At 36.1% G+C, this 22,470-nt stretch overlaps 1 protein-coding gene across 1 annotated transcript in view; it reads right to left on the bottom strand.

Annotated features, from left to right (window-relative positions):
• Window positions 1–22,470, bottom strand: part of LOC111503294 (uncharacterized) — a 578,705-nt gene that overhangs the window by 26,957 nt on the left and 529,278 nt on the right. Inside the window, exon 6 of the mRNA XM_074175409.1 lies at window positions 19,060–19,143. Coding sequence (XP_074031510.1) covers window positions 19,060–19,143 — 84 coding nt within the window. The remainder of the gene's footprint in view (window positions 1–19,059; window positions 19,144–22,470) is intronic.

Here is a 22,470-nt window from a genome sequence, read left to right as displayed (position 1 = left end):
TTTTTATTTGACATTATTTATGATTTACAGGAACATACAGACTATCTAAAATAACTTCTTCCTCATAATCATCATTTTCGCGACCATCTTCAATTTCCTCTCGATTTTCATCATTCAATTCAAAGTGATGAATAATCCATTCTGGCAAGTATGGTTGGAGGCTATACAGGAATCTTCTTAGGTTCAGTTCAATCATAACCTCACAAAGTTGCCACAATTCCAATTCATTATCCAAAAATTTGTTACAAACTTCTGCACCACTCCAATACTTCTCAGCATCACGAAGGCATAATTCGATTTGTTTTTCATCATAGCATACACTCATATCATAATTGCTTGCATGTTCGACTCCATCACCCAACACCTTCAATTTAGACGACAAATGTTGAACCGATGATTTGAGATCTACAACATCGACCCAATCTTGACTTGCGTACTGCATCCACATCTTTAAATGGTGGAACTGAAATCGAATAAAAAAAAACAATAAGCAACCTCCAATTTTTCAGTGATATAATACTCACATTCCCATTTTACTTGTAGTTACAAAGTGGGTGTATTCAACTAAGTTAGTAATGTTTATATTTCCATATAATTATCATCTAATATATGAAAATTAATAAAACAATAAGAAATTCATTATAATAACTATTATTATTCAATCATATTGAATTTGACTAGAGTTAGCGTTTTCACACCAAAAAACTTTGTAAGCTATGACCTAAAGAAATTCGCTATAAATTATTACAATTAGTATTCAATCATATTGAATTTAACTAGAGATCGCGTTTTCATGCCAGCAAAACTTTGTTGGCTCTGTCCTAAATACACCATCGTATATTTACCACCTGATGAGTTGATACAAGATATATCGTCATCACTGAATTGCAACGAAATACGTTTTGGTAGCCATGTTTTAAATAATTTATCATTGCTCACATCTTGCAAAGTTAATAAAATTGATTTACCAAATCGTGTAGAATAAGTTGACATATTTTCAATTATGTACACTTCATCAATTGGCAATGATGATAAGGCCTTTTGCTCAAGTATTTCAACCTCCTGTACAATCAAATTATTAATTTTATTCAAGTCTACTTTTGAAACGGACATGATGATAATATATATGAAAATATAAACAATTTCCAACAGACAAATACACTCACCGTCTTCCTTCTATTACGAACTGAATAACACTCTACCAATTGCTAACTGCTGCAGATATATTCGTCTACTGATTTCATAATGTGCCAGGCATTTCTTTTATATTAAACAGTGCGAGTCACCCCCACCATGAAACCGTGAAAGGTTCACATTGCTAGTTGCTATCCACTAGAGATGCCTGACGTCACAGCCAAGCCCATCTCCCAATTTGATGCGATAACAGTTGCCGGCACGAGCAAGCAGTGATGGTTGCGCTCTCGGAGAGGGCAGACGTTTGCAAAGTCCTCGCCCGCCTGCGTGTCACCATCAATAGCGAGGGTAGGGTGATGCGTTACGTCACATCATTCACTGCTTCGAGAGCGATAGCCGAACAAGCAATTGTCGTTGCGCTCTCGGAGAAGACAGACGTTAGCACAGTCCTCGCCCGCCTGCGTGTCACCATTGATGGCGAGTCTGGGGCGTTACGTCACATCCTTCACTACATCGAGGGAGGTGAGAGCAGACCGATGAATACGCATTACTCTGCCACACGTCGTGGAGTGAACATGTCGCTCTCTAGCCGTTGAACGGTTATTGCTGTGACGTCACTCCACTACTAACTTGGTGCCCTCACACCGATGGAGCATTCATTACTTGGAGGATCTTCGAAGTATGCAGACGTATGTTTGTACATAGACAAACAAGCACTTGATGAAACCCTGTACCGTGCATTCTCTAACACACACACACACACATACACACACAAAATCTCATATGAAAAAAAAAATCTGAACGATCCATGCACCAGACACTTCAAGGTCACAACGCCTTGACTTCACTGCACAACAAAAAAAAAGCAAATAACACGTCATATTGGTGGGGGGAGTATTAGAACCGGGAAAAAATTTCTGAACGATCCATACACCACACCCTTCAAGGTCACATCACCTTGACTTCAGCAAACAACAACCAATAAAAAAGCAATTAATACGTCATAGTGGTGGGGGGAGGCTTAGAACCGGCTCAAATCTCCTACTCTCCTCGCACACTACTTCGCCAGGGATGACGAGCAGTTGGACTCCGAAGCAAGGCGGAGGGTGAGGAGGGACCAGGAAGCTCTCTGGGGCGAAGCCGACCCGCAGTTCATGCTGGAAGAGATCCTGGTGGTCTCCGAAGGCCTGGAAGCCGGCAAGGCAACTGGTTGCGACGGGGTTCCTAATGAGGCCCTGAAGCGAGCAGTAAAAACCCAAGAGACCAAATGGCCCAGATCTTCAACCAATGCCTGCGAGAGGGGTATTTCCCGGAGGTATGGAAGAAGACCAAGATCGTATGGATAACAAAAAAGGACGGGAACCCGAGGCCGATTAGCCTGCTACCGGCCCTCGGCAGAATCCTCGATAGGCTGCTGAACGGTAGATTACAGTCTTGGTGTGAGAAAGGGGATCACTTCTCGCAGAACCAATATGGTTTTCGTGCCGGAAGAGACACGGCAATGGCAGTAGAGAAGATGGTGGAGCGAATCAAGCAGAACAAAAGGGAAGGGTGGCACAGCTTGGTTGTCGCGCTGGACTTATCCAATGCCTTCAACTCAGCTTGGGCCCCAGCAATTGAAAGTAGTATGAAAGTAATGGGTGTACCTGGAAATGTGGGAGAACTTTGTATGAGTTTCATAGGGAACAGGGAAGTGATGAGTGGGGGACTGGCAGAGACCGTGGACAGAGGATGCCCACAGGGATCAAGCCTGGGCCCTACGTTATGGCTTATCATAATGGAAAGATGGTTTGAACGGATGCGAGAAATGAATGAGCGAGAAAATGAAAGAGTGAACGAGGGAGTTCCCTATGAACAGCGTGTCAGAGCTGATATCGTGTGGGCACAGGCCTACGCAGATGATCAGATACTGATTGTGGGAGGACCATCTGCGAAGGTTATGGAGAAGAAATGGAGCACGGTATGGAAGGCATGTACTGACTGGGAAGACGAGGCATGGGTCAGCTATAATCATAAAAAGACCGAGTGTATGTTTGTAGCAGCAAGGAAGGTGGAAAGACCACCTGTGGTCAGAATGCATGGGAAGGTAATCGACGGAAAGGAGAACATCAAGTACCTCGGGATTGTGGTTGATAAAGGATTTCTTTTTATCGATCCCACGAAAGAGTTACGTTGGAAGACGGCCATAATGGCGGGGAGAATGAGAAGATGGACTGGAAGGGATCTGAATGTAAGAAGATCTGAATGTGTTAGGATTATCTACGAAAGAGTGGCAGAACCCGCATTACTATACGGGGTACAGGTGTGGGGTGCCAGAGTGAATGATAGTAGGATACGGCAGCAGATACTAGCCGCGCAGAGACATTTCTTGTTGGTGATAAGTGGGGTCTACAAGACGACTGCCAATGCGGCACTAACAGTACTGGCCGGGGTAGCCCCACTCAACATAGAGGCGGCGGCTAGATATCAGGAATGGATGGAGAATGGAAGGGAGAAAAATAGGGCAAGAGTGACAGAAAAAGAAAGGGTATCCCCATGGAACGCCGGAAGTGTACTGGAGGAATGTGAAAACATGACCGAGGTATACGTGGATACCAGTAGGACAAATGACGGAAGGATGAGCGTAGGCTGGGCCTACAGAGAACGGAATGAATGGCAACAGGGAGGAGAGAGAGTAGAAGGGATGAAGGATATAAATGAAGTGGAAATGGCAGCGATTGAGAGAGTGATTGAGAGGAGTGAAATAGAGCGATTGAGAGTGGTCAGCGATTCGGAGGTCGCAGTCAACATGATACACAAAGCCCGACCAAATAACAAACGAGCAGTGTCGATACTCAAAAAAATTGAGTATCGACAAACAAGAGGGAAAAAAATATGGGTTGAGTGGAGAAAAGGGCATGATAGAGAGAATGAAGGGAACGCCAGGGCGCATGCGGAATGTGAAAGGGCAGTAAATGACGAGGAATTGGGATGGACAAGTGAGGGATTGTATGATAAGAAGGATGGAAAAAGAAGGATAAAGGAGAACATAAGGGAAAAATGGCAGAGAGAATGGGATACGAGTGACAAGGGAAGATGGACATATGAATGGTGCAGAATGGTAGGGAGAGAAAGACTGGGGTTAAACCGGAAAGCGGTGCAGCTGATGACAGGACATGGTAACTTCACCGGTTACCTGAGCAGGTTCGGGCTAGGCCGGGAAGTTCCATGTGCCTGTGACACAGGGGACCTTGAAACAGCGGAACATATAATGAGAGAATGTAGATTGGATGAAAGAACGAGATGGAGGGAGAGGTTGAGAGAGGAAGTGAGAGAGAGAGGAGAACCGCAGATGAGAGATATCAACGGAACAAATGACGAATGGGTGAGATTTATGAATGAAATGGCCGAACACGTCGTTGGCGACGAGGGAATGTAAATACGTATAGGAAAGAAAAACCAATAACTGGAGACTGAAGGCTTAATGGCGAATGAAGGCTGGACAAGAAGTTCTAACAGAACACGACCTCTGTCGACCCACCGTCATACGTGAGTTCACTGAGTGAACGTAAAGAATACTGCTGCAACTTTTCGTGACGTTAGAGTTGATTTTTCTTTACATTTATTCTTTAGAGTTAGGATCATTTAATTTCGTTACTTTAGTTAATCTATTTATGTTTGTTTACTGCTTAATTTAAGGTCCAATGTACGGACACTGTATAGTATTTGTGAATGTTGTATTGTGGATGTATTATATTGATGGAATAAATATTAAAGAAAAGAGGGTCCGCTTCTCCTATTTTTTTCCCGACACGTCGCGCAGGTGTCAATAGGGCAATGACGGTGGCTTCGTTAGATAGAGGGATTTCTTTGCTTTATGGCCTTCGGGCTTGGTAAGCTATGGCAATATAAATGCCTACTTCTTCTGTAAGGCAATACTCTTCGACTTATTTGCGGGTGAAAGTGTCAAGTTTCCAACCATTGAACCTATTTTTATTACACGCTGTATATTAGCTTCACCTGTATGTATGTATGTGTGTTTCTTTGTATGTATGTTGGTTTGTTTGTAACTTTCAAGCTCGGGATCTGTATTGACAGAATTATCGGCATTATTGCTTGATCTATCCGCGGACAGATGGCGTAGTACGTAACCTCCTTGATATTTCTTTATTTATTCGCGGGCAGATGGCGCTATACGTACCTCCCGACATTATTGCTTGATCTATTCGCGGGCAGATGGCGCTGTACGTAACCTCTTTGATAGGTTGTTCAAAAAAATCAAAATAAATAAATAAAGTTTGAAAAAACTAAAAAACACGCTTTTAAATAACATCGAACTGAAAAGTTGAAAATGATTTTTTTAATAAGTTTAAAACAATATCCATTGAAAAATATTAGTATTATTGTGAAAAAGCGTGGGCGCTAGATATACAAAAAATATGGCACAAAGCGCCCACGCTTTTTTCACAATAATACTAGTATTTTTCAATCGTTATTGTTTAAAGCTTATTTGAAAATAAAAAATGTTCAACTTTTCAGTTCGATGTTTTTTAAAAGCGTATTTTTTAGTTTTTTCAAACTATATTTATTTCTAACTTTTCAGTTCGATATTCTTTAAAAGCGTGTTTTTTGTTTTTTTTTAAACTATATTTATTTATTTAAATTTTCTTTTGGACAATCCATCAAAGAGGTTACGTACCAGCGTCATTTGCCGCGAATAGATCAAGCAATAATGTCGAGAGTTACATACAGCGCCATCGGCTCGCGAATAGATCAAGAAATATCAAGGAAGTTACGTACAACGCCATCTGCCCGCGAATATATCAAGCAATAATGGCGATAATTCTGTCGATACAGATCACGAGCTTGAAAGTTACAAACAAACAAACATACATACATACATACATACATACATACAGGTGAAGCTAATATAAAGCGTGTAATAAAATAGGTTCAGTGGTTGGAAACTTGACACTTTCACCCGGAAATAAGTCGAAGAGTATTGCCTTACTGAAAAAAACTTTATAGAACAATAGTTGTACAGAATTTGTCACCGACTTGTTTTTCACTTCCACGAAGGGGTTTATTACATCCCCGGGTAAAAGCAACCCCCAGTTCAGCATCAACTTTGGAGCAGAGGATAAGTTGAATCTACATTAAAACTTTTTCACAAATCTTTGCTGTTTGATGAAATTGTACAGTATCGCCGTATTTCACCGTCAATTATTGAAGTGAAGCAAATACTACAATATTTACTAGCAGCGGCAATTTTTTTTTTCAGTTCGATGTTTTTTAAAAGCGTGTTTTTTGGTTTTTTTGAACTATATTTATTTCAGACGTTCTTTCGCGAATACCAAAAAATATTTTACCGACAAAATAATCCTGAGAGTTGGATTGCAGTTTCAACTCGAAGTTATCAAAAAATATTGCATTTTCAAGGGAAACTCATAGAGAATTGTTCAAAGTGCTCAAAAAAATCCTGCATTTTTATTTTTCATGAAAGTTCCTAGCATCAGAACTGAGCGAGTTATGATGGAAATAATGTTGGTCATTACTTCAGGGCCAGAAATATTTGAAAATCACCCATACTCACCACTTTAACTGATTGAAAATTATCGTTACTACCATACAGTTCACTTTATATGTCAACTTGTGGTATGTTCTAGAAGTTTGACCGATTTAAAGTGCTTGATTTTGAAAAAAAATCTTGAAGTGCAGAAAATTCCCGCTTTTCAATAAAACACAAAAATTATTGATTGCAGCAATGATGAATACATCTCATAGCTATATTTCACGATTGACTGATAAGTTCTGAGTTATTTTAATTTAAAAAAAAGCAATCCACGGTACTCTGCTGTGATGGTTTGGCACTGTTGTAGAAAGTTATAATGAATCACACCACCCGCTGACCACCGTACTGTAGCTATGGTGTTTTTTTGGTGTGATTTTGCTCATTGGTGTCCAACCACTATCCTGAACGTTTGTTGTCGTAGAGGATTCACTTTTCATCACACGTATCGATCCGATACAAAAAAGGATCATTTTGGTTGAGCAAAAGCAAAAAAGAACAAACCTCGAAACGTCACCATTTCTGTCAATCGTTCAAATCGTTGGACATCTACTTTTTGACCTCTCCAATACGTTTTAAACCATCAAAACAAAATGGGAGTTGACGCCCAGTTCTTCCGCCATCCCACGAACAGTTTGTGTTGGGTCAGTCTCCACCAGGGTCCTCAAATCCTCGTCCTAGATTACTCTAGATTGACCACTTCGGGGTTCATCTTTGAAGCTAAAATATCTATATTGAAATTCCGAAAGACGTCGTTCATCAACACTATCATTGCCAAAAGCCTGGGTAATTTTTCTGGCTGTTTCAGTAGCTCTTTGGTTCAATTTGAATTCGTTTAAAAATTGTCCGAAAGTCGCTTACCGACATCATATAGTAATAAGCTGAAAAGAGGCAAAAATTGAAATTTGGAAAACAATGAACAGTATTAGTATATATAAAAAAAATTCTCTATTGATCAGTATATGCTACGACACAGTAGAATAAATATTTATTGATACAAAGACACATGACATTAAAATTGATAATTTTTTTAAACAACCTAATGCATTAGTTTCGTCATAACTCTTGCTCTTGATACTAGGAATTTTAGTTTTAAGTATCAAGTAATATAAAAATGAAGCACATCATAGAAGGTTCAATGCATTTTCAATTTTGGCATTTGACGAACTAGAAGTAACCTTCAACAAGTTATCATTTTCAGTCGGATTTACAGAACGGTAAACCTAACATTTTTTGTAAATTTTTTTGGAGAACACATTTCTACTCGGAATGATTTTTTCCACAAACTTTTTACTTCTCGAGTTGTTGGCGATAAACCGTCAGAAAAGCATTGGTTGAAAAATAGAAGTTTTCACTCGCGAATTAGTCGAAAAGTATTGATTATCGGAAAATATTCTACAATATGAAAGTTGTTAGAATTAGTTATTTCCGTCATTACCGCACTTAAATTCAATGAAACATTTTTTCACCCACGAGAAGGGTAAAAGCAACCCCCTGTACAGAGTCAACTTTGGAGTAGAAGGTTAATACCTAAATCCAAATTTTTATGAATGTCGGTGCTGTTTAGCATGGGAAAATAATTATCTCATTAAGTTGAGATATTCCTCTATAAAAGTGAAGAATATTCAACGAAACAAAAAAATGGAAATAACACTTCAAATTTCTTGTCGCATGGACTGGAATATAACATTTTATTATAATATAATGATCCAGGCCATCAATGAAATGTGTCGTTTTCGTTCTACGGTTTCTGCCTATAATTACCTACATAAAATTTTGCGGTTAGTGATTATTGTATTATCTTATAATTCCACAAAGTCCTTTTAAATTGGTTCAAGAGTCTGTCACGATTTTTTTCAGGTAGATGGTATGGCCGGAGTAAGGCCGTATAGCAACATGAAATATGATAATTCTAACCAAATGGGTTTGGTGTTGTCTCTGTACGAGGTGAATTCATGAAGTCCTCTATTTGATTGAAGCATTTAATCAAATAAATAGTGGGAAGTGATATGTTATATTGAAAAAAAATGTATTTATCGATTTGTTTTTGGTATTACCCAATCCTTTCCACTTCTATCCTTACTATTTTTGATGTATTGTGTTTGTGACACCTGTTTCTCTGATAAAACCAGTTCTTTCCTTTTCACTATTTTACTTTCCAACGGAACAATTTGGAATACATAGACGTGATAGTGAGTAACCTTACTTGTAACTTTCAATATTACACGTTCGATGAAACAAAAGGAAGGAGAGAGGGAGAACTTTCAAATCGACACCTTCAGTAAAGGTGATAATAATGATAAGTCTACTAACGAAAAACTACAGAGTGTATAATGAATATCATTCATATAGAGCTAAAAATGGATGTGTAACAAATAATGAAAGTCACTTAAACTATTTTCAATTACAGCTCATAAAACGTAGTTGAAAAGTTGAATTTAAATTTTCAACTCGGAGGAAGACTAAGATGATTTTTTGTTTTACAGTTGCATTCATATGGAGCATTTTGAAATCATTTCACTCATTTCGAGTATGGTATCCATGTTCAATTTCGAAAAGTATATGTTTGAATTTATATTTTTGTATGCCCGAATACTAAATGAAAGACTTATACTCCATCTTTTTCAAATCAGGCCTTTTCAAAAACCTCGATTTATAAGAATAATTTTCGGCATCTTTTTTTATTACTAAAAACGTATTCACTATTGTTTCAACACTTGTTTCCTATACCGATATTCCGTATGATAGGGGCACGATAGAGCGTATTGAGGGAATTGATGTCAACGATATCTCCAAATGCTTTGAATTTATGCAATAAAAATTGTAATTTTGTAATTTTTCATCTCAAAATTGAAGTGAACCTTTCATTTGAGGCATTAATCAATAAATAAACTTAGATATTCAATAAAGCTCGACGACATCTCCCATTACGAAGACGCCATCTGTGGGATCGACAGAGAAGCCAATCATCGACCGCCGACGGGATTCGTCCTCTGTCTTCCACTGCAGCTTTCACTGCTAGGCATAAGGTTGAAAATTAGAGCCCAAAGCAATGCATGCATTTATGATTCAATTGCAGACAACGCTGTTTGGATCCATCAGTGGTTCAGCCTGTTGTATGCAGGAATATATAGGCGAGTGACTTGTTTTTTGAAATTAATTGTTATTAGTTTTGAAGATTTGAAAATCTGTTTCCACTGTCTCGTTCGCATATGTGAATATGTTGTCAGCTGTTGAAGCCGTGAATGGGTAATTCAGGTAGATATTCAACTTAAAATGACCTACTCGTAATGCCTCTCCATTTCACGCGTTGGGTTCTGTCTATGAGATAACTCCGAAAGGCTTGAGAGTAATTCCTCCTATTCCTAGATTTTCTAGTGACTTCAGGAGAAATTGAAGGCTGATAGTATCGACAGCTTTTGCCAAATCTATAAGCATGGAGTGTCTATGTCAAAGTATATTTCAAAGGTCAGTTCTAGGATCACATCTTACGTTGATTCTCTTTGCTATCACGGATATGGGATGACATTTGTTGATCTCTTCTTTATTCCCATTCTTGAAAACTAAAATAATTTGAAATCGATTTAAGCAATTTCGACTATTTCTCTGTGGGGTATTCTGGAATACATCTGTCAAACATTTATGCATTGTCGTCCGTTAGAAATATACACTACAGCTATACCTCCAGATATGTATGTCAAGCTTCATTAGCAGTAGCCATAATAATTTAATTTCTTACATGTATACAGCAACACATTTTTCATTGTTTTTTTCAGTGTGATCTTCTTCTCAAAGCGGCCAATAACTCTCTTCATGATAGAATCTCAAATTTCCAGGCTGTCAACTGTACATTATCAAACTAACTGTCAATATCTCTACTCATAATAAATAAAATCCTTTTCTGTCTACAATTGAAGATAGAGTAGGTTACCAGAGAACTCAAATTGTAGTTCTTTATCGCTACCTAGAGGAAAAAAAACTGAATTAGCGTACACTACAGTTTACTGATCATATAACTTGTTCAATCGCAATCGAACGAAACAAGATAATGAAAGTTGTATTTTTTAGTAATTTTCCCATCCCTTCAACTTAATTACTTTTTTCTCAATTGGTTGCCAATGTCAAAACTTGGTTTTGTTATAGACCGCTTATTGGATGGACCGGATTTGAGGTTTATGTTTTACGTTAGGTTAGGATCATCATCTCATCAGGGTTTATTATGTATCACACGAATTCAAACTATACCTAATAAGTCTAACGGAGCCAATTAATTTTGTTTGTAAACTGGTGTCTGCAGTCAAAGTGTCATTATATGATAATTCAGACGACATCCCTGAAAAGGGCGGAACTGATGTCTGAGGACTCTCATACCGCCACCACCTCTCAGTCATGAACCCATTTGTCCTTCTGATGGAAATCAGCCGCAAGGGTAAGGGAGCTGGGCTCCAACCTATCTGAACTGAAGATGGCTGTCGAAACCCTGAACAATTGTTTGATGACATTTTTGAAAGTTGTATAAATGCCTTGAATCAAGCCAATACTGATAGTTACCAGTCCAGGTACTCAATCATTCTTGGTAAAACCTAGAGCGATACCAATGACAGATTCAGATCTAATGAAACAGCTTTCAGCGCCCTCCCTTGCAAGGGAATTATCACCTTCATTACCTTCCATGTCAGTGTATCCGGGAATCCGAACCAGAGGCAATTCATTAAGTATTTCTATTGTGAAAAGTTTTTTCGGCAGTTCACTACGAACTTGGTCGCAATAATCTTTTCTCGCTCAAGTTGGTTTCTGTCAAAGACATCTGACTTCAAACGTTGCTTTTTTGAAACCAATGAAGTTTCACTAATAAGAATAATAAGAGATCACAACAACGATGTTCTGGTATTGGATCATAATGCTACGCTTAAATGTTCTGGTATAATCTAGTAGCCAGTATTAACTGAAAGTTACAGAGAGAATGCGTCTTTGCAGGGAAGAAACTATTGTAGAGTGAAACGTGTCGTCATTTTGTAAAGTATCACATGATTAATTGTTTTTTAAATAGATTGCTGTGGCTCATCTATATGAAATGAATTATGATCCACTTGGCATAAATATAAATATGTCACATGGCACATTTTCCAATATCTGCGAATATGGTGCATTCGAAGAACCTCTACCTTCAGACTTTTTTGACTCCACTCTGTTTCTTCATTGATTCCGCAGTAGTATCCCGATGGATGCCAATAACGGCCATTTCATGATATCTAATATACCATTTTTGAAAACTTACCTCATGAGTGGATAGATATTATTAAAAGATATCGCAGAGCCATCATACTTAAAATTATTAAAATTAAAAGTGGATGCGACCAACTTGGGTACCTATAATCTTCTATGATAAAACGTAAATTACAGATGCAGGTAGCGAATCTAAGCTAGTTAACCTGGACTTTCTCATAACACTCCGTATTTCCGATATGGCTACTCAGTGTCGTGTGGCTATTTTTTAATGACGAATATTTTTTTTTGAACAGAAGATATTGATTGCACGATTTGAAAATATTAAATTTGAATAATACCATCCATTTAATTGAAAACCTACTGTAAATTTAAATGATATATTTTGTAAGGAAATTGAATTATGGACTGAACTATGCTGTATAATATTGTATATTTCATTATGTTTATGTAATATATATGAAAGGTTTAAAACAGGTAAGGAAAACACGCAAAAATATTCGACATCAATCAATCGAAATCAGCGAATTCAGTACATATAATTATAATTTCTTTTTGTTTGTTGATCACTGAAATACTTTTTACCAAATTTATTTTTCTATGCGATTTTCAGAAATTTCTTCACCCAATTTTGTGCGCAGTTTCGATTAGGTGAACTGTAATATCTTTCCGTTTTTCAATTTCTTGCATATATTCCCCATATATTGATAGACTTCATTACATACTTTGTCATTAACGTTTAGGAGCAGGTTTTCATTCAGTTTCACTTCATTTATTGTAACCTATATAGCATTTTTTTCAATATAAATAATCTTGATCGTACTTAATAACTTTTGTACATATTATACTTGGGACTTAACAATTTCCATAATATTGTAAGTTGCCAGTGAGGAACTGATTCGAACAAAACTAATTTATTGACTCCTAAGAAGCTGAATTTCATGATGGTGATTTTTGCAAATTTGTTCAACAACCTGATCCTCCAAAAGATTTATTCATGAGAAAATGTTTTCAAAATCAAGTGTTAGATTCAAACCAAATTAATTATGTTTAGTGAACTAAGAGTTCCTTCTATTCAGTCACGGCTTCTAGGTGGATCGATTCTCGTTTGAAGATGAATTTGAAGTGGAGTCCAGCATGACAGTGTGGATCTGTTAAAAAAAAATCTGTTTTTCCGTTAACCAACTGTCGCCTCCTATGAACGACAACTCTCAAAAGTCGAAACTTGTGCGAGCTAAGGACTATCAAGGTTTCACCTTTCAATGTGTGATTCCTAACACGAGACTTTTTGATGGGTTCATTTTCTACAGAATCGCAGAATTGGAGAGTTGGAGTACAAGGATCACTATTTTTTTCAATGCTGGTGTATCGTATCTTTGGAATAAAATTATTCTTGGTACTGAATTGTGATGGATAAGTAGGTTCGAATGAGTATCCGGAAGACCAGAACTCCCTAAGCCACTAAGTTAACAAAATGAGTGGATTAATATTCTTGAAGACAGCCAGGCTGCACTCGAGACATGGATGAACCCCAAAATAACATCGGAACTGGTCTAAAAATGCCGTAAAGAACTGATACATCGATTTTATACTGGGTGTCTGCTGGACACTCAGATATCACAGGAAATGAAAAAGGTAATGGGTGCGCCACACACAGATCAGCATCAACTCCATATATTGATCCTGAACCAATTAAAGTTACCGCAATGTATGGTATGGAACCAGATCAGGCAATAAGAAACATAAAGAGTACTGGAAAAGTACACTTTGAAACGTACACGGACAAACCTTCCTAAACGGATGGCTTGAAAATATAGCTGTTGTACTTTTCGACCAGATGCATTCAATATAATTCTCTTAAATCTGTGACAATGGCCGACTGTTAATAAAAACCAGAATTATTGTTTTTCGCAGGTTTTTATTTCTAAGTTGGAATGCGTATGCGTTGATATTTATTGAAGTATAATAATGTATAATATCGACAGATCTTATGATATCTGAGTTGAATGATGCTTTGGAGAATACAGTTTCAAAAAGAATTGCTGAAGTATGTTTCAACTGAATCTTCTTCCTCTATGACAGACAAGATAACTAGAAGTTTTTACCTGTTGTGTCCCTTGTACCTGAAAAGCGGATCCGATATGTCTTTGTGGATTTTTATAGATATATAATTTCAATTCTTATGTTATTCATTGTTCACGATACATCTATGATTTTGTATATGAGGATCATTGAACATATTATGAAAATATATTTCATATTGCAATAAGTATATTATTTCAAATGCGATATATTTCTTTCGATCGAGAATAATTTGTATTGTAAATTTTTTTAAACTACCTTTACAAGTTTTTCTTGAGTACGCCTATGAATAAGTCGTTTCATTTTTATCCATAACGCCCCGATCTTTTACTAATGCGGTATAAATTGTTCCCGAACGAACCATGATCTGAGGCCCGAAATTATAATAGAATGTGTCTCAAAAACCCAGACTAAACTTAGGAGCCACGAAATTACAATCGACTGGTACCGAATTATAGTTTTTTCGACTACAATTAATAGTATTCTCGTGAGGTGAATTACCAGTATATTATAGTCGCATTAGTGGTCATATCTAGTCGTGAAACAGAAGAATTGCAAGAAGAGTTTGCAGCGGTATTAGATTCATCCAGTTTCACTAATATCATCTTCAATTATTTAAGGTGGATTTTTTTCAGGTCAGGAAAAAATGGAAAAAAATTGTATTACCTTGTTGAAACATGTGGATGATGAGAGTGATCAAAAAAAGAAATTATCAAAAAATGAAAACGAAATAAAGATACGAAATTGTTATGCATCTCATAGTTTTGAAAAAAGTTTCAAGACGAGAAATCACTTATTTTTTCCAGAGAAGTGAGTTTGTGAAGAGAATTGAATTTTATAAGACTCGTTTTTTGTTTCCACAAATCATATCAACAATTCAATTGTCTATAAAGTAACTAACTATGCTTAAACGGAGACACTACTTAAATAATAGTATACAAATTATTCTTGGCCTCATTTCGGTATAATTATTATTATTTTCCTAACTTTAACTACATGTTTCTCTTTGTTCATGTATGATAGTATTTTATATTGTAATGAGTGATGAAATTTAAAATTTTCCTACGTAGCACGTAGCCACAGAGTGCATAATTTACATATGAAATTCCTCAATTAGACTTGATGAAGAATAATTATAACGTTACACCACCAACAGATACCAATTTCAATAATTACTATTATGATATTTTAGAATTAATATCATGTTTGTGTGTGTTACTGGGTTAGATAAGTTTCAGATTGAAATTATAATACAAAATACGTCAATAGAACTATTATAAAAATTATTGCGATACCTCAGTATATGAGTATCGAATCATGATTTAGTCATATTATTGCTCAAAGTACTATCTTCCAATAAAATTTCAGTATGATAAGTGTAATTGAAACTTATGTCGTACAATAAATCCAATGACATTTTTTTCCACAACAGAACTGAAGCCCTATTCTCAATGTTCGTTTTGCTAATCAAGTTAGCAACATCAGAAAATGACTAAATTTTTACAATTTAGTTGGAACCCTTTATATAGATTCATTTCCGAAGATCATTATTTTTGTTAAGATATTGGTCATTGAAGTATATTCGTTATTTTCATAATAAAAATGATCGAATATCTGAGAGATCCTCTAGAGATTGTTGAGAGACATGGTGAGCTAGTCGAAAATTACATCCAGCTCACAAAAATTGCATAGATTAGAATTGCTGTAAGTTCACAATTGTTTCTACAAACAGCGCGAGGATATGGCAATAGAAAACACATTGTCTCTTTCCGTGGCTAATCTGTGCATAAATAGTTCTCAAATAGAAGTACGACAATGGTTAGATTACTATCCGATACATGGATCTGATACATGAATGATGTATCTGACATTTTCGACATGTCTGACCGAGTCTTTGTGAATCCTCGACTTTCAAAAAATCAGAAATCTCAAAGTTTATAGAACTGGTCCGAATTTTCGAAATATTAAACAGACAATTGTCCTTCAAATACTCTTAAAGGACAAAACATTGTTTGGTAAACTAAGTAAAACTATACTGAGTTATTTCACATATTCGGTTTCGAAGACTAGAGAAGTCCAGTGTCGCTAAACATGCTTTAGATAACGACCATATAATGCTTGCTATTCTTGAGATTGGTACGTGATAAGAGGTTTTCAAACGCCTTAGACAATTTAGAAATCAAAAAAATGTAAAATGGGTTGTATGAAAAGCCACAATAGTTTCATTCAAAAATCTAATTGTTTTCTCTCTCAACCAGTAAAATATTAGGTATCATAAGAAGTAGTTACTAACATATCAATTGAGAATCAGATATCTACAGAAGGCTTCAATTTAGTTGTAAGAATTCAGTTTTATTAATCTCTTGATGGTGCTCTTATTTGGTTAGCAAAACGCGCGTCGAGACACAGTGCTTTAGTTCTGGTATGAAAATGTATTTTCATTAGGAAATAATAGTACTATGCTTACAGATTCGTCTCAAATAATTTGAAAATCACAATCATCTATGTTGAAACAAATACACGACAGTTACATAATTTGTTTCTTTTCAGGATTTACTTGGACTTTTCTATACAACTGGTGCAGATGAAGTTTAAACAGAAAATTGAGGCGATTATTGCAATGTGGAACGACACAATAATCATATTATATTCTAGAATTATGAAGTGAAACATTTTTATTCTCAAAGACTAGCTATAGTAGTTTTTCATAGGAACAATTCTAAATTAATTTTAGTTTTATCGACATTCCAACATTGATATCAGCCATGATGAAGTCTTTCAGGGACGTCATTTCGAATATAAAAAAATATCTTTCATTTAGTATCATCCCTCACTTGAAAACTCAATGAACTTGTGATCAAATACTAGACAGCACTGTTTCGACCGACCAAGGTCTCATGAGTGGTGCTAGGCTGAACCATAGAAGCCTTCTAAAAAAGGAAAAGCCTTAAAGTAAAGGCGATGACATCTTCCCTACGTACACGCCATCTATGGGATCGACAGAAGACTCAATACACGAATATCAAGGATAAACGAGGCTCGTCAAGGCGTTCAATGCAAATCCAAGCTTCAATATCGGGAGTACAGTAGTTCGGTCTAGCACTACTGATGATACCTTGGCAAGTCAAAACAGTGCTTCAGTGCTGTATGGTTAGTTCACAAGTTCCTAAAGTTGACTTGCAATCAAAGTTGCAGTGAAAGACAGGGAATGAATTTCGTTCGGTGGTAGATGTCGAAGCTTGGCTCTGCTACGTTTATCCTAGTGGATTGAGCATTTTGTCGAATCTATAGATGGCGTCTTCAAAGGGTGGGATGTCATCGTGTTTACACTTGACAAAAATCGAAGTCTCATTTATATCCAGTGGAAAGTAATCCCTTTTTATATTGCTGAACACATTGTGTGTTCATACCACTCATGAGTGCTCATGACAAGCATAAGCAACATTTCTAGTAATTTTTGAATCTCACTAATAGAAATACTAGTTTTGAAGTGCGTCTTGTGAAAAACCGGCATGTTGTGAAATTATCACCCGTTTTTATTTCGCTGATATTTATTCGATACATCAAGACGTTTGATTTGAGAAAGTCTTTCAGGAAAATTAGTTTAACTTACAGCATTACTTTGGCACTCATTAGAACATCAAATACGTACAAAAAATATGGTCACTTCATTCATATCGCTTTTTTAGTATTTTTATTACTCATAGTTCATTACAAAATATCAAAATTAGATTTTTATCCTGGGAGTTCTTCAACATTAGTCTTAGAAGCTTTTGTCTGAGAGAATATACAAATATAGAAGCAAGGTAACCCTGGTCCGACCTTCGATGTAAAAGTAAAGTCTCAATATAGATTGATTATTACTTCTCTCCAAAGACAAAAATGGTCAAAACAATGGGTTTTTGGAGGCGAACGATCTTTGAAGAAGATAAAAACGATAAAATCCATTAGACAGTGTACGTGGTACCTGTGCTCAGTTTCGAAGGCCAAAATTTTCGAATATTTTTCAAAGCATTGGAACGTCTACCGCTTTCAACAGAACAGGTATTCAATAGGTCATATCAATATAGGTCAATATTCAAACGTATGACTCTTTTAAGGACCCTACTTTTTGGGGAAATCTTGTATAGATTCAAAATTCAATTGAATATGTTTGAAAGTATGTACTGGATAATTTATTCTTCTATCAATTTCTAAGGACGGCACTCCATTCCAGGAATACCTGACAGGGCAAACTATTATCAACGTAGGTTCCACAGACCAGTTTTTATAGGTAGGAGATTTTTCTAACTGATGTTTTTTATGTAATTCTTTTTTTTGTCGACTTGGTTATGGCCAAACCACTAATTTTTATTATTTGAAAGGAATATTGCCGCCAGATGTCGCTAACGTTATTGCGAAATTGAGGGAAGTCAAAAGTAATACGTTTAATATTTTCTAATACATGAATGATAATATTTTATACAAGTAAAGTAATCTCAATTAACTACAAAAATATAAAATTGTTTACGAGTTTACCGATTCTCAGTGTACTTTTCTGTTCCTCGCTATACCCGGGTTTTTTTGTTATGCATTGTTTAATTGACCGATATCTTTCAAATTAACTTGTCATTATAATGCAACTGAAAATTAACAAATACAATTTGAGTGTTTATGTGTGACTATGGTTTCTTGTGTCGATAGTTTCCTGTAGTTGAAAAATGAAGGTGTCGCCTTCTTCGTTGTCATTTCCAATATTGTAGGTATATTGGGAAGGACATTTGAATAACTGAAACTCTAGTTGGTAGAAAGTTCGATACCACTTTTGGAGTATCATCCTGAAATATCCTGATGAATAATGATAAAATCAATATAAGTTTTAAATTTGTGTTGAGTTGAATTATGTTCAGTATCTGTCTCATGAGATATTATAGGAAGGAATTGTTGTTGATATCGTATTGCTGCTACATGTTTATTATTCGATATCGGTTTCAATCACAAAATAATTGAAGAGTTATGCTTATTCATATGTATTGGAATTGACGCTTTAGATGAAGATGAAGTATTTCACTGACTTTTCTCAAACTTACCCTGATGTATTTTCATATGCGCCCTCAAGTTACAAGCTAACGCAAATTTCTTACTACATAGATCACAGGAATGGGGCTTGTCACCTGCAACAAAAAATGACATCACATTAATCAAATGTGTCTCCTCGTGTACTCTTTTGTGTTGTATGTCAATCATGTAGTGTGGTATTGAACATGCCACCCTATGCACCGCCATTAGGTTATTTAGTACCTGAGTATTGAGATTTTCCACATGGAGTAGGTCTGTGAGTAAATGAAATTTACGAAATAGTATTTTTTTTGTAATGAACGAAACATCCTTATTACTTTCAGTAGAATAGAGGAACTAATACAGGTAGTAATCCAGTCATTATAAACAACGAATCAATCGAAATGACATAATTTATGTTCCAAAGCTCTCCGGATATAACGAAACAATCCTACAACAATAAATTTTCTATAAACTGATGTAAATCCGTATCAGAAGACAGAAAACCTGCACCTGATCCATCAGAGGAGTATGTACGACTCGCATTTGTTATTTTACTCACCATAATAAAATGAGTGAGATAATGAACGATCCATCATAAATAATTAATCGACATCATGCATTATTGATTCCGAACTATATGATAAAATACGAACAGATGTGGATTCAGTGTGAGTGAGAAGAGATATTCTTGTCGTATTTGGGACAAAAAGGAATAATTTGAGATTTATGAGAAAGGTAAAACTTATTCGACTAACTGGTAGAAATAAAAAGTTTCTTCGTTTATTGGGTATTGTAGTTTCAATAAAAAATCTAAATTACAAAATTTAGGCAAACTTTACAAATTTATTTTTTTACTTTTAAACAACTTGCCATAAACTAAACTGAAATAAATTTGAAAAAAAATACGGAATAATTTTTTAATCATAACAAAAGGTACATGTATCATTTACTTTCACGAACATTTTTCATTTCGAAACGCCGTAGCTTCCTCGGTAGCTTCCTTCTACCGAAGAAGCCCAAGTTATAACGACCAAAAGAAAATTTGTTCAAAAGTTTTCAGTTATTTTTGTTTATGCATTGTTTATTTTTCATTTAACGATGAAAATTATTAGAAAAAAAGTAGTGGACATTTTAATTTTCTACAAATAATGTCCCATACAATTTTCTGTAGAGTTGCTATTTCACGAGATACAGCGCGAAAACCCTTTACACCCCTTTTTCAAGATGGTGGCCGGGGGACAAGGGTTGCCCCACAAGTTTGAAATTGAATTTATAATAACCTCCCCTACAGATTATATTGCATCCTCTGGAAAATGCAAGCTGAGGCTTGAAAAAATGTAACATTTCAATGGACTGACACGCATTACCAAAGATCCAAACATTAAAAGCAAAATTGATAACTTCAAGGTTGGTGATTTTTCTCTCATCCATAGTAATTTTCAGAGGTAAGGTTCAAATGATACAGTCCGTTTGATTTTACACAGAGCTTGTATATGGTAGAAGTACTATGTAGAATATACCTGCCTTCTGCATCAAGGTTCAACTTGATACACTTTGAACTACACTTTTTTGATATCCGAATGAATATAATCTCCAGCGATTTAGATATAACGTAAATCCTTACTTTCCTACAAGCACCGTTCTCTGAACCTTTGCTAGATTTTATTGCAGTGTTAGCGCATCTTCGTTGATAAAAATTATAGTTTGATTTACGGCAAGGAAATTTTTTTTTCAGATATATGTTGAGTAGATAATTCTATTTTTAAAACATAAAAAACAGCTTGTTACATACAAATAAACTACCTGTATTCGGTTCAAAAAGAAGCTACAACCTAAACTCTCTTGTGATTTATTGAATTGTTATATTCAGTCGGAATAGATGCTGAGGTGACCGGAGTTTCGTGCCACTCTCGTTCTATCAAATATAACTTTCACTATGTTTACTTCATATTTTATACTATTTTATTTTTAAATCCTCCATTAGATTGAGGATAAATTATTTGTTTGTCAAACACTTCTTATCATTCTATTGCACTATAGCGGACTATTTAGATATTTATTAGTTTAAACAAATGTCTCTCTTTTCCTTTGATGAATAATGAGGAAATCAAAACCCAGAGGACATTATAAATGGGCAAACAAGAAACAAACTAAATGAAGCCAAGTTTATCAGAAATAGAAGCTTGATGGTAATAAACTGAAAGTCAATCAGTATGCCTTGATCCTCATGCATCCAGCCATTTTCAGCACGAAGGAATGGTAATTGAACACAGAAAGTATTGGAGAGAATTCAAGCTTTGTATAAAGTTCTTCTCATCTTGGTGACGGAGGGTGGAACGAATTTCGGGTCATAATTTCATTCATTGTTTTTTTTTTTCGCAGTTCCACAGTTTTTAAGACCTATAAGGCAGTGAGTACAACATACTTGAAATTACGTAATAGATCAATAGTGCCTTTTATTATTCAGAAGACTAGATCAAAAACAGCCTAACAACAAATGTTTTCCAGTGTAGTATTGGTGAAACTATTTAGGCTGCTTCTTGTGATAATTTTTATGAAAAGTTCTTAGGTTGCACTGAAAGTTACGTTAGTGTTGTATTCGTAATGTCACAGGGATGGATTCCATATTACATGTTACATAAACACAACTACCTTTTGAAACTAGTTCACAAGGAATTCAAAATTATACCCGAAATGTTACTGACATATCTGAAATTACATTAAAGACAACGGTATCCATGACAACCTTGATGAATATATAAAGGGATTTCCTAAATTAGATATCACTCACCAGTTGAAAGGGGAAGGGAGCCAGGCTTCAACCTGTAGGAACTCAAGATGGATTACGTCGTAGATATCACTCCCTGTGGCACTCCTCGCTGGAGTGCCACAGGGAGCCGTGCTCTCTCCTATGTTATATTCGATCTACACCGGCGGCCTCCCGAAGTCCGAACGTGTGAAGGTGTCTTCTTTCTACGCCGATGCGTCGTAATCTCGGGATCGTCTACATGCAACGTGCATTAGACGAGCTCGAGCGCTGGTACCTCGAGTGGAAGATCCGAGTGAACCCGAAAAAGAGTCAAACGATAACCATGTGTAGAACGATATCTTCTCTGGCTAGGAAAGTGAGGGTCTCTTGAAGGAGGATCAACTTGCAAGCGTGGGTAAAGTACCTCGGCCTTCTAATAGACCGTAGGCTCACCTGGAACCCACACATGGAATCCGTCAAAACAAAGATCAAGGGTCGGATCAGAAGTCTGTACCCTCTGATCAGCAGAAGATCAAAAATGAGTCTAAGAAACTAAATTACCATCTATAACACGATGTTCAAGCCTATCACCATGTACGCTTCAAGCGTTTGGGGACAACAAGCAGCTCCGATCAATATCTCCATTCAAAAGAAACTCCAAAATAAGTTAATGCGGATTATTGTGAATGCT

Source organism: Leptinotarsa decemlineata, unplaced genomic scaffold (assembly GCF_025532065.1).
Source record: "Leptinotarsa decemlineata unplaced genomic scaffold, Ldec_3_MD MMD2_tig00001019_RagTag_RagTag, whole genome shotgun sequence".
NCBI classification, from domain to species: Eukaryota; Metazoa; Arthropoda; class Insecta; order Coleoptera; family Chrysomelidae; genus Leptinotarsa; species Leptinotarsa decemlineata.
Note: the sequence above shows the minus strand (reverse complement) of the source record. Positions and strands in the feature narration are given on the sequence as shown.